The sequence below is a fragment of the Abrus precatorius genome, unplaced genomic scaffold (genome assembly GCF_003935025.1).
Source record: "Abrus precatorius isolate BTA unplaced genomic scaffold, Abrus_2018 Scaffold9, whole genome shotgun sequence".
Classification (NCBI taxonomy): Eukaryota; Viridiplantae; Streptophyta; class Magnoliopsida; order Fabales; family Fabaceae; genus Abrus; species Abrus precatorius.
In genome coordinates, this window is record NW_020874439.1 from 20,884,762 (window position 1) to 20,902,660 (window position 17,899).

Consider the following 17,899-nt stretch of genomic DNA (forward strand, 5'->3'; position numbering starts at 1 on the left):
TGGCAGACAAGTCTTTATCAAATGTGAGTGGGGACAAGAGGCTGGTTAAGAATAAAAGGAACGAAAGAAACGGTGCCAGGAAAATATGGGGACCAGTTTCGGATCTTTTTTTCTTTCCTTTTCTTTCCTTTGTCTTTTTGCTTTTACCTTTTTCTCTGTTTGGGAGTTTTCTTCTAATTGTGAGGGAAACTACAAAAAATTTTCCATCCCATACATAAACAGCTGTTACTGCTGTTGTCAGGAAACCCAAAAATCCAGGGGATGGAGGATAACAAGTAGATCAACTCAACGATCAAAAATAAAAATGTCCGAAGAAAAGTTTACCGGGGCTCTTTGTTAGGTCTCATGATGCTCATGAAAAGAAAAGGATAATTATATATCATTTGGAACTCCAACCTTTTGTGTTTGGATAAGTACATGTGCAATCTGCTATATAATAAACAACAAAGGATGTATTTCATGGCTTTACATAAAAGAAACCTCCTAACACTACCTACACGCAAATTAGAATGAATATTATTGTTTACCTTAGCAATACATATATACATACACTTCGCTAATCTGTACTTCGCAGAACTGGGATTGATCAATGTAGCGGCTGCAGCAAGGTCTGAAGTTTGGGGTTGTTTGGGTGCAGAGCTCTAGCGCTATAAGCAGCTAGGTAAGATTAGGATGAAATTCAAGGATAGCATGTTTACTCAGTTGAATTAGTTTCAAAATCCAAAACATGTCTATCCATTCGGTCCAAAAATGTACTTATTGACATCCTTAAAATTCTGCTTTCTTCTCTCAACAAGTCCAGCTCTTTCTTCAAATCGGAGTTCTGCTCTTGAAATTGGGTATTCTGCCTACGAAGTAGTTCATTTTCCTCCATTACTTGGCCTATTTTCATCTTCAATTCAGTGTTTTCCTCTCCTAACATGACATTTTTCTTTGTTAAATCATCCTGCTAATCAAAGAAGTTAATTTTATTTGAGATGATTCAATGTTGAAAAGCTAAAGATATATATGACAACACCCAAAAGAATAAAGCAGAATAAAATCTCACATCATAAGAGCTCGACTTTGGGGCAGTATCCTCCACTATGAGAATCTCACCATTGAGCTCTTGCTCTCTGTCTACTTCGTCAGCATTGCTCAAATATGTCGTGGTGTCCTCAACCACCACTACCAGGTTTTCAAGATCCATCTCTTGCTCTCTACGTACATTGCCACAAATGGTCAAATTTGGGGAAGTGTCAAATGCTATGAATTTTTCACGATTGAACTCTTGCTCTCTGCCTTCTTCATCAGCAATGCTCAAATTTGTCGAGGTGTCCTCAACCACCACTACCAGGTTTTCAAGATCCATCTCTTGCTCTCTATGTACATCACCACAAATGGTCAAATTTGGGGGAGTTTCCAATACTATCCAGTTTTTGAGATTGATCTCCTGCTCTTTATTCTCTTCATCACAAGTGCTCAACCTTTTGGGAGTGTCCTCCACTACCTGATTCTCAAAATCATTATCGTCCTCTCTATGTACTTCATTGGAGATACTAAGCTGTAAACCTGAATCTACATCAGGAACCTGTCGATGTCCAACTATCAATCAACAGTGAACGAACAACCATATTCCATGTGAGCATTGAAATAGAAGAAATAAAACTGTACAGTATTGATTAATATTTAAACTTCGAACAATAGATAACCATTTTAATAATTCATACATTCTAATCTATGAATTGAAGAATTGATGACCAACAATCTAACATTAAATTCATGTCAATTAAGGTTTAGCTCAAAAGATAAGATCATCCTACATCAACTCAAACATTTTGACTCTCAAAGTTTGCTATGGCTGGTGGTATGCACTAACCTTAGAATGGGGTAACTCCTCACCCCAAACTTTTAGGAGCAGGATAACGTGCAGTTCATAAAGAAACTGCAGGTTCCTACAGTTAAAATCAGGTCCAACAATTTTGAAGTTACATTTTGTTTCATTATGCAATGCATATTAATTAATTGTGATGGTGAAGATCTTCTGCAGTTGAAAATTCAACTGCAATAACCTCGATCCAAACTTTTATGTATCAGAAATAGAAATAGAAATAGAAATATAATCACTCACCTTAAATGGTGTGATTGTCGAACATTTTTCTGCACTTACAAGAACTTTATTTCCAACTAGCAACCCCAGTGCTTCTTTGATTATCTCTATTTGTAACTCTCCAGAAGTAGGTTGAAGTTTCCAAATCACCTGCATACATATAGGTATAGACAAAGGAATTATAACCCACTTTTCCTCGTCTATTTTTTGATAGGGACTTCAGTGTGACAAATAAAACCAAGGTAACCATCATTAATTCAAACACAAATTTTATTATCTGCAGATTCAGACTAAAGCTTAACGGATTGGAGAAATGCTTTGCTACTTCAACGATTACGTCATCGACTGAATATAGCAAAAAAATGGCAGTACGTTAAGACAAACACACGTTTTCTCCACTGTCCATGTTATATGAGGAACCGATGACTTAAATAATGCACTCAACATTTAACAGATATATAAGCAAGTTTCCATGTTACCTGGTCATCATGCAGGTCTTTAAACCCTGAAGTACCCCGTTGTCTTTGGTTAGATTTACTATTACCCCAACGACAAACGCGAGGAAAGGTTAAATCATGATCTTGCAAATGTGGCCGTGCGACATCAAAATGCTCATAAGACCATGTCTGCTCGCCAAAGAGAAAAACAAAAATTAAAAGTTAAAAACATTTTACCCAATAAGCATTTTACAAATGGCACTAAACAAATATTGCTCCTACACATCTTATCCATCAAAAAACTAATGCATACACACTTTTTACTTCCAGGACAAGACAACGCATATAGCTTTTATAATCTATCTAAATAAGACAATGACAAGACTACAACAGCAAGAGAAACTGAAATATTCAATCGACATCAATTTAGTCTTCGAGAACTTGTTTTCACTGATTGATTACCCTAACCTTAAACTTTAATTCAGTTGTCTACATTTTATGAACTAAATTGATACTACCTAAATATTGGGGGTCCTTCTTATGAGTCAAATTCGCAAAATAAGCACAATCCCGAAAACATCAATTTAGGGGTATTAAAAGAACTTACAGAGTTTGTGAAAATATGTTACAACTCACTAACTCTTTTTAATTTATTTCAATAAACTTTTGGAGTAGTTCATCAAAATAAAATCCTTTCAACTTATTCAAATAAATTCCATGATCAAATTTATATCATAAACCGTTGTGTGATAAGTGCTTAATTAAACTGTTTATACAAACACAATTATACTCAAATAAATTAAAAATAAATATCAGCCACACCCCTAGTATATATGATGAAAAGAGCAACATTAACAAACCAGTAACTAACACTCTTTATTATCAGCTTAATTTCTTTTAAAAAAAAAAATACTTGTCCATAAATAGACCACTTTTCCATGTCAAGTATCAACATTTCCTACACAGCTTAATGCCAAACTGTGACATGGAGAAACTTACTTGGAGAAAGATAAGACAACCACCCACATACTGCACATTATGTTCCTTCCTCTTATCCAACCACAAACACAAATCATGAACAACAGCAGCACCCCAAGCGAATCCAGAAACCTCACTCAAGTTCCGTAGAAAAGACAAGTATCGCGAATCGACCTTCCCATCATTTGAAGCTAGAAACGTCCCAATCGTGTAAAGCAAAAAGCTCCTCACAAAATCATCGCTCACAACATCCCCAACTGAATCAAGCCTGTTCTCTAGAAAACTCATTGCCACCTTCCTCTTCCCCTTCGTTGCCCCATACAACTCTTCCAAATCGGAGAACGGTTCCTCCTCCTTCAGCGTCACCGGGCTACCGGCAACCGGCAGGCCCAGGATCAGAGCAACGTCCAGCAACGTCATCTGGATTTCGCCACCGGAGAGTAGAACAAACGCGCGCCTCTCGCAGCTCCACGTGTCCATCAGCTCCGTCAGGAAAACCTTGTTTAGCGAGTGGTTCGGAACCGATAACAGGTTCCCGAAACCCGTTCGCGCTATCGCGGATCTTTGTTCCGGTGTGAGAAGCTGCACGCGCTTCGCGTACGACGTCAGAGAAAATCGAGTACTGAAATTCCTCACCTAACATGGAAGGGAAAAAAACGGTGAAACTTGAGCGCGAAATGTAGTCAAAATTGAAATCGAAATCGAAACTGAAATTGAAATTTGATTTTTTTTTACTTGAGCCTGCGTGAGGCCGATGGAAGAGAGTCTGGTGGACTTTCTCATCGGAGATGGGACTTGCCGGCGCCGGCGACGAAGAAGGGAAGGGTTGAAATCAAATGAACGAAAAGAAATGAGAACGAACACTACTAGTGCAGTGCCAAAGCTTCCGAGAGAAGCTTCAAAAATTGAATGACGTGTACATAAGATAGAAAAAAAAAAGGCGCCAAAATAATAAATATCAAATTTATCATCCTTTTTCTTACTTGTTTTTCTTCCTCCCCCAAAATATTACTAATTTATTTTCATTTATAAAATTATCTACGACATATCTATACCCTATCCTTGTTTGTTTGAAAAGTAGTTGCCGCTACGACTTTACATTATGATTTTTTTTTAAAATTTACCTAAATACTCTTTTTAAGAAATTTCAATATTTTAGAACGATAATCTAGCTCATTTTAACACTTCACATATTTTTAAATGTGTTTTATAACTTTTTACATTTTTTATTAATAAAAATATCATTATAATAATTAAATAAATTATCAAATATATTGTCATTTAATCCAATAAAATATCATTAGATCCATAAATTTTATATTTTGTCAAATATTGGTTTTTTAATTAATAATTTATATCAATTTCATACAAATTGTATACTACATCTGATCATATTTATCATAAAAAATTACCAAAACTTTTTTCTTAAATATAAAAAATAAAAACTTTTTTTAAACATGTCAATTACTAAATTCTCTTCATACTCTTATTTATTATAAAATTAGTGTTAACAACTATCCACTTTTTACTAATAAAATTTTATATATTCATTCATTTAATGTACAATATACCAATTTGACTATTTAATATTGTAATTATTTTTAGAACAGAGTATAATATGATATATATATATATATATATATATATATATATATATATAATGATGAATTAAGTACTTTTTTTATAAATAGAACAAAAAATAATATATTATAATTAAGTCTAGTAATTTTAATTCTAAAATTTATGATACTTCAATACACATGTCATAACATGTATAAGTCTCGTAACTTATATATACTTTGTAATTTTTATACCTCGTATTATTAGTATTATAATTATTATTAATATTATAAATAAAATACTATATTTATTTTTAAAAATTTATTTTTTTATTTAATTTTATAAATATATGTACATGTGTATGTATACATGTAAATAAAATAAAAAGTAATTCTATAATTTTAAAATACGAAAATTGAGTAGCATGATTCTTTTCTCTATTTACCAAGTGATTTTTTTATCTCCTCTACATTTTCAGAATGGATTTTAACTAGGGATGTGCATAGATTAAATTTTTAAAAAATCAATCTAGATTCATTTAAATCTTTTTATATAGATTAAATTTTGAATCAATCTATTTTAATTTTTTTAAAAATAGGTTTAAATTTAATTTTAAAATTTAGATTTAGTTTAAAATTATAAACTGGATAAAAATATACTATAAATATTTTTAATAATATTATTAGATTATATTAAAAAATATTAAAATTTTATAATAACTAATATAAAATTATATTTACATATATTTTAATCTATTAATAATATAATTTTTCTTATTTTTATGTTTTATTAAAATAATATATATTTTTATATATTCTACTTTTTATCATATGTCTACCACACAACCTAATTATATAAATTAAATTTTAAATTATTTTATTTTATTTTTTTAATCAGTTTAAAAATAGTTTTAAAATTTAAGTTTAGTTTAAAAATTAATTTTAAATTTAATTTTTATTGAAACTAGTTTTAAATTAAATTAGTTTAAATTTATTTTTTAAGGTAAAACTGATTTTTAACATATTAAAATAAAATTAATTTGTTGTATGTACTATTACATTAAATTAGTGTTTTAAGAAGATTTTGATAATATTTATTAATTATATTATATTTTATAGAAATTTATAAAATATTTATTATAATTTTTAACTTATTTTTTAATAAATCGAGTTCATAATGAAAGTTTAAATTAAAACTTATAAAAATAAAAATTAATAATATAAATAATAATAAAATTATTTGTTATAATATTTTAAAATTAAAAAATAAATATAAATATAAAATTATATATATATATATATATATTATTTATATCTAAATCATATGTATCTTTCACTAAAATCATGTTCGGATGTTATATTATATTTATTGGGATTTAAACTCAATATCACAAAATAATATATTACTTTAAAATATAAAAATATTAAACATTTTAATTAATAATTAAAAACATAAAAAATACAAAGATCTAAAATTATTTATTACAATGATTTAAATATTATTTTAATTTTTGTATAATTTTTTATTTTTAATTTATTATTTATATAAAAATTGTAAATAAAATTTAAAATATTATTTTTAAAATAGTCTTTTCTATTAGTTTTTGGAGTTACATTATCATCTCATATTCTAAAAAGAATCATATATATATATATATATATATATATATATATATATATATATATTATTTCCAATTATTAGTTGTAGTCCAAGCTTAAAGTAAAATTTTAAGCCGAGAATGAAATTGGGACCCATTGGAAAGATTATATAGAGGAGGGACTAAAATCAGTTCTGATACAATTAAATCTAATTTTATAAAATGAAATCTAAATTATATTTAGACTAAAAATAAAAGACTGAGTATCTCATTTTTTTTAAAAATCTGAATTTTTTTAATTCAATTTAGTTTAGGTTATTGATTGGATCTCAATATCCGAATTTTTTGACCACTCCTAATTTTAACTTATATTTTTTGTTGGGGCTAACCCCACAAGGATGAAACGCTCAAAACTAAGATCCTAAATGAATCAATTACCCATGGGAATGCTACTTTGATAGTAAAAAATATTATCCATACTTTGGGCCAACCCGACATCTTAATTTTAATTAAATTTGCACATCATTGAATACTCTTTCGGCCTAGAAACAATATTGGATTTAACCAATTGAGTTGACCAAAAATCAAAGTCAAGTGAAGGACAAATGTAACCCATAATGGGTATTCTGTTGGGGATTCTTGAGACAATTCACCTTTGACATTAAAATATGGAGTTGAGTTATTTAATTACATCAGCACGATTTCCTGTGAGACCTGGATGATTACGATGATCTAAAACACCATCTTAAGATACTCTAAAATACAAAAGATCAAATGCACTCTTAGGTCTCCATTCTGTGTGTTTTTGGCCATGTATCACATCTAATCACCTATACCTGTTCCATTAAAATTAGAAGTTTTGTTAAGGACATGAGAAATTTAAAATCAATGCTATAAAAACTGTACGAATTTACCCATAAACTGAACTATCAGTCAATCTGGTCAAACCACTTAAATTGATAAGTAGCAACTAGCCAAATCACACAGGCTTTTGTACGGTTCAATCGATGAACGATTGTAAAGATTGATCACTTAAAAATATGGTCCTTTCAAAATGAGGGAATCAAGAACAAAATGCAGACAGCATATTTATGTATGAGTTTTCATTAATAACGGCATACAAAATGAGAATTTACCTTATGAGCCAAAACAGAAAATGCAGACTATTAAAAACCACAAGCCTTGAAATGTGTGGTAGTTTGGACAGATAATAAGTGACAGCAAAGATACATAAACAGCAAGTATACCACCATAATTTTCTCAACCTTCCATTTCGAATTTCATGGTTGATCTTCAAAAATATAAATGCAAAACTTATAAAACAATACTCGTAAAATACAGATTGTCATAATGTATGCTGGTTATATCCCCCAATTAATTTATTTGAACTGTTTAACATTCAAAGTGACCAAAACAAAATTATAGGCCACCCTCATGAAACTATCAGATTTTATATCAAACAATAATAAGATGTGAAATACAGAAACCATTAAGAAAGAAAATATGCATGCCTGAACAAATTCCTGGGTAAACTTATCAAGCTTCTATTGCTAGGAGTTCCTCACATTAAAAATGTACAAACCGTTAAACAATTAAAGTTTCTTACCAATTTTCAGTTCCTCCAAACTTTCCTTGAGATAGACATCTGATGTTCTATTCAACTTCAAATATATTTAACAAAATGTTTAGGATGTTTCCACCCTGACACTTAACCCTCAAGTGTGTCCACCATATGTAAATGTTTGTTCAGTGTGGAACCAAGGTCTACATGTAGAATTCAAATCCTGTCAAAGAAAAACAAAGAAAGATATTACCTCTTTGTTTTGCTAGAGCCAAAACTCAGTAAAAGAGTATTCCAATTAACTACCTGACTAGAAATTGAAAGGACCAAACATCTGGCAATCAGTTAATAGTTCCAAAATATTTGGTTCCTTCGATAATGTTTCTTGAGATATTTTTGTATCAAAACCCGGTAAGTCCATTGCCTTTGTGTTTTGAACTCAAAAAATGCTTCTGAACTCATGTGGAAGTCCCCTTTACCTAAGGCCTCATACACAAAAGGATCTGTTAACAATTCTGGAGAATCATCCAAGTTCATTTTGTTTAGAGCAAAATCCAAGTTTCTTCCAAGCCTTCTATCCAAGTATGCATCAACAACACACCCAAAAGTCACTAGATCAGGAATGACCCTTTCATGCTTCATATGTTCAATGCTAAGGTGGAGGTCCCAGAATAGAGACATCCTAGAAAAGGCAAGAGCACGGATATTAAAGGTTGTAAGATCAGGACGGAACCCAGATTCCACCATTGTAATAAATTCTTTCTGCATGCTTTTCATTTTGAAATTGGCAGCATAAGAAAGTAGCATAAGATTCCATAAAAGGTTTCCAACATTTTTCCTACCTAGACCCACATCTCTTAGGAACTCACCCAACTCATAGAATTTTCTCTCCTTTATATATGCAGAGGCCATGGCTCGAATCACTTCCTCCATTATCAGAAATCTAGATTTCTTAAGGCGGCCATATGCATTCTCCATCTCTTTCAAAGAACCAAAAATACTATAATACAAAAGGAAAGCATTAGCAGTTCTAGAACACATTTTCAAACCTCTAGCAACCATCTCCTTTGCCGTTTCTTCCATCAATTCAAGCTGTCCTTCTCTTCCAAAACAAGAGATAGCCAATGAGTACACATCAGGTAATATACTCAAATTCCTCATATCCATATCATGTAGAACATTGATCACTTCATCAAATCTCCTATGTTTTCCATAAGCATCAAATAATTTTGAAATGAATCTAACTGGAGGCACAAAAGAACTATTGAGGAGCTGCTCCCATATAGTCTGTGCTTGAGGAAAGAGACCATTCTCTGTATAATATAGCATCAACACACACAAAGTAGATTGTTTGGGCATGTAACCATCCACTTTCATATCCTGAAAAACACCATCGGATTGATGAAACATTCTTTTCTTGCTATAGTTTCCAATCAATGAAGAGCAATCTACACACTTTTCATTCCCCTGCCAGACCACCTGCTCAAAGCACATCCCCCAAACGCAAAAAAATTAAGCAAACTGTTGGCATTTGAAGAGTATTTTTAAAAAAAATTTGTTCCTAGAATGATAACAAAGACATCACTTTTCTTAGAAGAATCCAAACAAGCACTAACTGTGTCTAAATTAAAAATAATAATAATGAATTTTTTATTCAGAGTAGAGTAAGACCACTATAAAATATTTTTTTAATGTATTTTTTATCCGAACAGTTAGAATCACTGCGAACAACAAAATTCTTCTTTTTTGAGTATTTGCAAGTTGATTCACGTGCTCATTGGTATAAAATCAATATATTGATAACATTAATTTTAATTTTTTATTTCGCTCTTAAAAATAAACAATTAAAAAGGCGATAAAATATTGGTACAAATAACTGAGCCCCAGCTCTTTTTTGTATACTCTAAGTCACAGCTCTTAACACTGAATTTAAGCACCTAAAAATAGTAAGTTTTATTAAAAAAAAAGGTATATATTACATATTTATAACTTTAATCTAATAAACGTATTTTATTTTTAATGTATTTTAGGTGTTTAAAATCGGTTCTAAGGACAGACAAAACCCAACAAAGAATTAAGGGAGTTCAACTGGATCAAGTGTACTAAAGACTGATAAAAATAAATAAATTCTTGGAGAGATTATTTAAAAAAGAGATGAATAATGAGAAATTGAGAACCTTGTTTGGTTGATGTGGAGGTGGGGTGGCAGAGTCCTTTAGCAGAGTGGTGATACGGCATGAGGGGAGTGATAGAGAGTTGATTTGCATTGAGAAGGAGAATGATTGAAGAGTGCAATGAAGAAGGAATCATAGGAACAGTGATAGAATGGAAGATGTTTGTGCGTGGAACTTGAAACCTTGTCCCTGTGTTGTGTCCAACCAATAACTCCAAAGACCAAACTGACCCTTATCTCGTTTGTTTCCCAGTTCACGCTCACTGCTTTCAGTTCAGTTCATTCATTTCAATTTATTTACGCCTTGTTATGGGGAGATTGGGCCAAGTCTCCACACTGAAGATAAAGCCCAAGGAATCTTTAAATTGAAATTTTCACTCCTCTCCTTATCATCGTTTTTCAGTTATTCTCAATAAAAAAAAATTAACATATGACTAACAATACATGTTAAAAATTTATTAAATAATACTTATTAAAAAATTATTAAATAATAAAATTTTATTGAAAATAGTAATCATAAATTCTTATTGAATTCTCTTGCATGCGCATTAAAAATAATAAATAAAAACTTAACAGTTTACTTGTGTATACATTGAATATTTTAAAATTGTATACATCAAATATTTACTTTTTTATAAAATTAGAGATTTTTAAAATATTATCATAAATTGATAATCACATGTTGATCAGACGAATTAAGCATAAATCAATAAACCAAAGTCTCAAGCAGTCCATGCATGAAAGAGGTAATTAATACTGTTTAAATTCATAAAAAATTAAATGAAAAAAAATTTATTGTCTTTTTCTAGTTACTATAAAATTTTAAAAGTATTTATTGTTTGTTTAAATATTTATCTTCATTTAAACTTTTTCAACTTCTTAATAGTTAATATATTAATGAAATTTAACCTTAATTATGAGTAAAATTGTATTATTTATAATTACCTTTTTAAAAATAATACATTAATTGCTTATAATAATTTGTTTTAATTCTTAAAATATCAAAAAGAAAAAGTGTTAAAATAAGAAACAATGAATATTAGAATTTGATGCCATTAAATAGACCATTACGTAACAAATACACCATAGAATTACGAACATTATACATAATTTGAAAATCGAAATTAAACTCATAAAATATTGAAATAGAAAATAATTAAACGACTTGGAGTAAAATTCTCCCTTCAATAAAAAATAAATATTATTTTTTTAATAATTCTTTCTTTAAATTGAACATTAAAATACTTGAGTTTAAATTTTTAGTAAAAACTTTAACATCATTCAAAGTGTAAACTTCCATCAACTTTCTCAAATTTCAGAAAGGAGAAATTTTGAGAGATTTTGTGAATATATAGATACCTAATCTTCACTCCTATAAAATTGCAAATCAACAGTGCCCATCATTTATGCGCCTCCTTAAAAAATTGCATCTTACATCTTACATATATATGTTTGTTTCTTGCATGTAACACTAGATTCTTGGACAATTTAATAGTTGAATTATTATCATAGAATATTGTGGTTGCACTCAGTTGTTTGTTGCATCCAGTTGTTTGAAATTCATTTCTTTAAGAATTCTTTAGCCAAATGACTTAACATAGGCTGTAACAATAATGAATTTAACTTCAGTATTTGACAAAAGTAACAATTTATTGCTTCTTAGAGGTACAACATTTGTCCCCCACATAAACATATAACTTAATATACTTTTTCTATTATTTTGATTGTCTGCATAATCATTATTAGTAAATTTTAATAAATTGGATTTTTGACCCCTTTTATAAAACAATCCAAATTCTCTTGTTCCTTATAAGTAGCAAAACATCCTTTTTCAGCCAACAAATGCATTTATGTAGGATTCTCCATATATTTGCTTATCATACTTACATAGAATATTATGTCTAATCGTGTCATAGTTAAATAATTTATTTATAAAGTGTTGCTATCAAACTTCTCCCCTTCAAGATCCTTATGAAGCTTCAAAATGGACTCTAACGGAATATTTACCATATTACAACCTTCATTTTAATTCTGTCTAAAACATCTTTCACATGTTTCTTTTGACAAATAAAAATTTCATCAGCTAATTAAATCACTTCTATGCCTAGAAAATAATAAATCAAATTAATATCACTCATTTCAAATTTATACATCATATATTTCTTAAAGTACTTAAAAATGACATTGTAATTTATTTAGTAAAAATAAGATCATCAACATATAAGAAATAAGTAATTTACCTTTATCTCTAGATTTAACAAAGAGTGTGTGTGCTTAAAACGACATTTTGTGAATCCAACTTTAAGAAAATAAGCTTGGATGCAACTATAACGTGCTAGTGGAGTTTGTTTCAGCCCTTAAAAGAGCTTTCTTCAATTTGTATATGCTCACTTTTATCTTGACATAACATGGTGGTTGTTCAATAAAAACTTGTTCCTTTAAGTACTCATATAAAAATATTAATTTAACGTCTAATTGGCCATACATTCTGTGTCCAATAATCTAACTGTGTCATGTCTTACAACAAGAAAAAAAAAAAAAACTCTTGTATAGTCAATTTCATATTGTTGCTTGTATCCCTTTTTCACAAATCATATCTTATATTTGTCAATTTCACCATTTTCCTTCAACTTTGTTTTAAAGACCCATCTCTTCCTTGATAACACTATCAAAAATTGTAGGATCACAATAAGATAACAAGGCAAAATGATTAATTCAATCCAGAATTTCAATTACCCCGAAGTCTTCCATCCAAGCTGGCCTTTGTCAATATACAAGAAAGTGATTAATTGGTAATATTAATTAATATTATTGTAATGTTAAGAAATTATAAGGATTAATTGATTAACTTGTTTCTAAAAACTAAAATGTAAAATCTTTAAAGATTTAAATGAAAATAGATGTTAAGTATAAAACAACATATTTTTTTAATTTAACTTTTTAATTTAATCATATAATTTCAAAAAGCGACATTTAACATTGAAAAAAAAATTACTTATCATAACTTGATTTGCTAATATAATAGCAAACATATAAAATAACTTTATGCAATATTTTACTCCTAATCATGATTGGTCTAGATCACTTTCAATAATGATTCATGATATGTAAATTAGCTTAAATAGGTCTCATTATAGCGCTTTTTTTTTTCTTTTTTTTTTTCTCTTTACATTTTATAACCTAAGCAACTCTTATATCTAATGGCATATTTTTAAAAAGGTCACTAAAGTTACCCACCCACCAATACATATAATTTAATTTATATTTATTTGGATTTTCTTCTTTCTCGCTCATGAACATTGACATAATAATTATAATGATTGTGCTATTTGTCTATTGGGTGCTTATTTAAAGAATCGTTACTTAACTTCTTTTGCCACCATATCTTTCTCCATCTAAAACCAGTTTAGAAACCGTAACTTTTCTTATGCGTGGGAAATTTTAATAAGCAACATTTACCGATGACGACCAATATTTATTAGAACTCGAATAAAATTGTCATTAATGCTGACACACAGCTATGATATAGATGGAACACTTGACTGAAAATGTTTGGGGAACAAAAAGAAAAGAAAAGCGTGCAAATAATTAATGCCATGTTATTTTTCTCCTTTTTAATATTTTTTATTTTAATACTTAAAATTAGATTTCATAATAAAAAATATTATTTGAGTAAAATTTTTGAACTATAGTTTTTCCACTTATCTAAAAATGTTAGCCACTTCTATTGCAATATATTTTCAACGTCTTTGTGTTTGAACTAATACCTTGATTAATATTTTAGATAAATATTAACATACTCAAACAATACATGCATGCAAAATAGCTCTAAATTTTTAATTAAAAAAGGTTAATAATTAAACATGAGTGTTTTCTTCGTATAAAAAAAAGTGAATAAATTTTGAACCGTTTGTTACATGTTTTAAATATTTTATCTATTCAAAATATTCATTGACATACATATAGTAACCTTAATTAATAATAAAATTGAGTAGAATGGGACAAATAAGGTAACAATAAACTTTTAGGTTTATATAGAATAATAAGACTGAACAATAATTTACATATTTAGATCTTAAATTATTTGTTTGTATTATAAATTGATCAATGTTTACCAATTAGGACATAGAATAATGAGATATTGTAACTAGATTGAAATGTTCTTTATATATATATATATATATAAAAGATTTTCTTACATCAGTGTAAGTCTAGAAATTTTTATATATAATCTGAATATTTCATTTAACTTAAATCTAACGGTCAATGAAGTAATAAATTATAACTCATTAGATTTAAATTAAATAAAAAATTCAGATTGAGTGTAAGAGTTTTTAAATTTATACTGATGTAAAAAAATCCTACTTTTATATTATATTATATTTCATAAGTAAATTTGTCATCATCTGTACATGACACTAAAATTGTTTAGATACATAAGTGTATTTAGTGCTTGGTATATATGATATGTCTAATAAAATTAATAATGTGTCAAATATTAGAAAGATAGTTATAGGGTTTAGGGTTACCAAATTCAAAATGAGTCTAAGCAAATGGTTTACCTGCAAGTTAATAGGTGACATGTAACTAACATAATATTTATGAATACAGTAAATAATGAGCTCGACAAATGTTTCCTTTCATGATGGATTCGAGCAAAGAGATAGTGGTAAGATAGTTTGATAAGACTCGACTATTTGCCTCTAAATTATAAAGAAAACATTAAAAGATTAATTTTTGATTTATTTTAGTTATATTTTAAAAATATTCATTTAATAATTTTGAAATAATTTTGTGAGATATTTCTATTTTTTTTTGTTATGAAAATTATTCGATAGTTTAATTTTTTTAATTACCTTGAACATAAAACTGTTATCTTCGGCCATGTTGTGACTTTTTATTTTAATCAACAACATTTTATATTCTACACATCATGTCTATAATTTAATGAGTAAATGTAAAAAAGAAATATAATATATATCAGTATAATATTTTTAGAAATTTTTATTTCTTTAAATTTATTCTATGCACTTAGTGCATGACATAGAAGAATGATTTAATCAATGGTGCATCGTCGTGTTTTGCTTTCGAAATCTTGGCTACGATGCGGTGCACTGGGTTGGATTTTGTTCCCTTTTGTTTTTAAAAAGAGGAAGGAAAGTGGGACCCACTTCCATTTTTGAGTGGTCAAAATTTGGTCAATTTCTTCGTACAAAACAAAGTTTGAGTCAACAATAAAGTTTGACCACCGTGCTGACTACGCCTGACCAATCACCTTCTTCTTCGACACGGCCCCACAAGTCCTGTCACGCCCATCTGGCGCGTGGAATCACAACCGAGACTCGCCTAAAAAAAAATTAAAAAAAACAAAAAAAAATTACAATTCAAAAGTATTATTATTAAGATAGTAATAAAATCATGTGTTTTGAATAAAATATGTATTTCTTACTCATAATGAAAATTTCATTTTAAGATACAAAAAAATTAAAGATATAATATTTTTAAGGGGAAAATAAAATTTTGAGAGTAAATTGTATGAACAAAGACAGATTATCTCTATGGCTATTAAAAATTACTTTGATAAGTAAAAATTTAAAAATTAAATTCAAATTAAGATTGATTATAATAATCATAAAACATATTTATCTTAAAAAATATCTCCTTAATTTAATAAATGTGTCCAAAATTGAAATATAATATTTAATGCAACATAAATTTAAGATTTATTAAATATTAGTAACAGAATTTGATATGAACTTTTTTTAAAAAAAATAATGTAATTAATATAAGAAAAATTCTATGAATTAGTGAGAATATCTCTTAAAAATCTTTTCATTTAAGAATAAATATGCTATTTATAATGAATGTGTATATTGTTATAATTATCGACAATGCTTTAGTTCAAGCGAAATGATTTATGTTTCTTAAGCTTGTAATCTAAGTTTAATTTTAAAATGTGTGTATTTAAAAATATCATACAGAAGATTTTGTTTTTAATACATAACCATATCATGAGATTAATATCTCACTAATCAAGTTGCTATAAGCAAAGCTTCTTAATTAATTATAATCAAAGAGAAAAATATAAAAGATAATAAAATACAAAAAAATATTTAAATTTATGTAGATAGAATTATGGAAATGAGTTGGGTGACTCTGTCTTGCTTTCAAATTGTAAGCCTTAAGCCTGATTTATTTATTTAATACATGCCTTTTCTTTAATATCTATTTACCCTGATCATTTTAATTCATTAATTTAAAAAAAAATTTAAAGAGTCTAGCTTAACTTAAAATTTCCACTAACAGGTTAAAAATTACCTCAAATAAGATTATAAACCTAATTTATATGTAAACTACTGAGTTTAATATTTTAAACAGACCAAAAGGTATATAGCTTTAAAATATTGAATATAAATTTAATATATTAGAAATTATAATCTTATTTTTTTATTACTAGTACAACAATTACTTAAATATAGCGCAAACTAAGTTTAAAAGATTTTTTAAATAGTCTTAATATATTTTTTTTTTGAAAAATTAGCTAAATAAATAACTTTGATTTAACTTAAATTTAATGAAAATTAAGTTATAAACCCACATAAATATTCTATATTTTTTTACTCCTTTGGGTGGTATCCACGTAGATTTTGAATGGAGACTTGGTGGCTGTGGTATTATCAAAAGGGCCATGCTTAGAGTCAAGGACCAATGTTGAATTCTTCTTCTTTTCTGAGATATATACCAATTTTGAAATCCTATTGGGTCTCGTTGATCACTTTGGAATCATATTTGTTACTATTTCAAACTTTGACTGAGCTTCCAAGGTGCACTTCTTTGGAATTGGAGCATTGTAAAGTTACCAAACACTGGTTATTTCTTTTTTTAAATATTTTTTAATACTATTTTATGCTGCCTTTACATTCATATTTTTTGTTAGATAAAAAAAGTGCATGAATAATTTAAATAATTTTTAAAAAATGGGGTTGCTCATTTTGCCCTCTTTTAGCCTTGAATTTTGCTTCTTTTTTGGCCCCACTATCTTTTGTATCATCTAAAGAATTAGATATATCCCTAAGAGTTAAAGTCATAATGCCAATAATTTTCGTTGTCTAAGTTAGAGTATCATCTAAGAGCACAACAAAGAGATGGTAAAAGGAAGAAGAAGAAAAAAAAGAGACACTTGTATGTACACACACACACACTTTTCTTATACTATTTTCTATTTTTTTTTATCATATTACTTATTATATATTATTTTTTATCCTTTTAATTTTCTTGTTGGTATATATACCTTTTTCTAGGTTTGAAATGATTAATTTTCATGAGTGTGTTTGTGTGTTCATGATCATTTTTTATAGTAGTTTTTTTGTCCTTCCCAAAAAGTGAAATAATAATTCATTTGAATATTATTTGCTGTTTGTTATAAAAGGCAATGAGTCTAAGACAACTAATAAAAACGCTAATTATATTCTATTAATATTTGTTTAATTACTTAATCCCAACT

The 17,899-nt window shown here is 28.2% G+C and overlaps 3 protein-coding genes across 4 annotated transcripts; all 3 read right to left on the reverse strand.

The window, feature by feature from the left end:
• Window positions 1–576: 576 nt before the first annotated feature.
• Window positions 577–1,277, reverse strand: LOC113851567. Its single transcript, XM_027482085.1, has 2 exons — window positions 1,049–1,277; window positions 577–946 (listed from the first exon to the last, which is right to left on the reverse strand). The coding sequence occupies exons 1-2, from the start codon at window positions 1,187–1,189 to the stop codon at window positions 695–697; spliced, it is 393 nt and encodes a 130-aa protein (XP_027337886.1). The 5' UTR covers window positions 1,190–1,277; the 3' UTR covers window positions 577–694.
• Window positions 1,246–4,287, reverse strand: LOC113850978 (protein MAINTENANCE OF MERISTEMS-like). Its single transcript, XM_027481481.1, has 6 exons — window positions 4,240–4,287; window positions 3,526–4,140; window positions 2,569–2,715; window positions 2,111–2,239; window positions 1,334–1,570; window positions 1,246–1,281 (listed from the first exon to the last, which is right to left on the reverse strand). Exons 1-6 carry the CDS (start codon window positions 4,285–4,287, stop codon window positions 1,246–1,248), a joined length of 1,212 nt encoding a protein of 403 aa, XP_027337282.1.
• A 2,972-nt stretch (window positions 4,288–7,259) lies between these two features.
• On the reverse strand, window positions 7,260–10,671 carry LOC113849642 (pentatricopeptide repeat-containing protein At3g42630). Of its 2 annotated transcripts, XR_003502120.1 has the most exons (4): window positions 10,400–10,671; window positions 8,529–9,701; window positions 8,268–8,445; window positions 7,260–7,497 (listed from the first exon to the last, which is right to left on the reverse strand). XR_003502120.1 is itself a non-coding variant. In XM_027479684.1 (3 exons), the coding sequence occupies exons 1-2, from the start codon at window positions 10,487–10,489 to the stop codon at window positions 8,568–8,570; spliced, it is 1,224 nt and encodes a 407-aa protein (XP_027335485.1). In that variant the 5' UTR covers window positions 10,490–10,671; the 3' UTR covers window positions 7,398–8,445; window positions 8,529–8,567. The 2 variants fall into 2 exon arrangements, 1 of the variants encoding a protein (XP_027335485.1); XM_027479684.1 differs by having other exon boundaries at window positions 7,398–8,445.
• Between the last annotated feature and the right edge of the window lie 7,228 nt (window positions 10,672–17,899).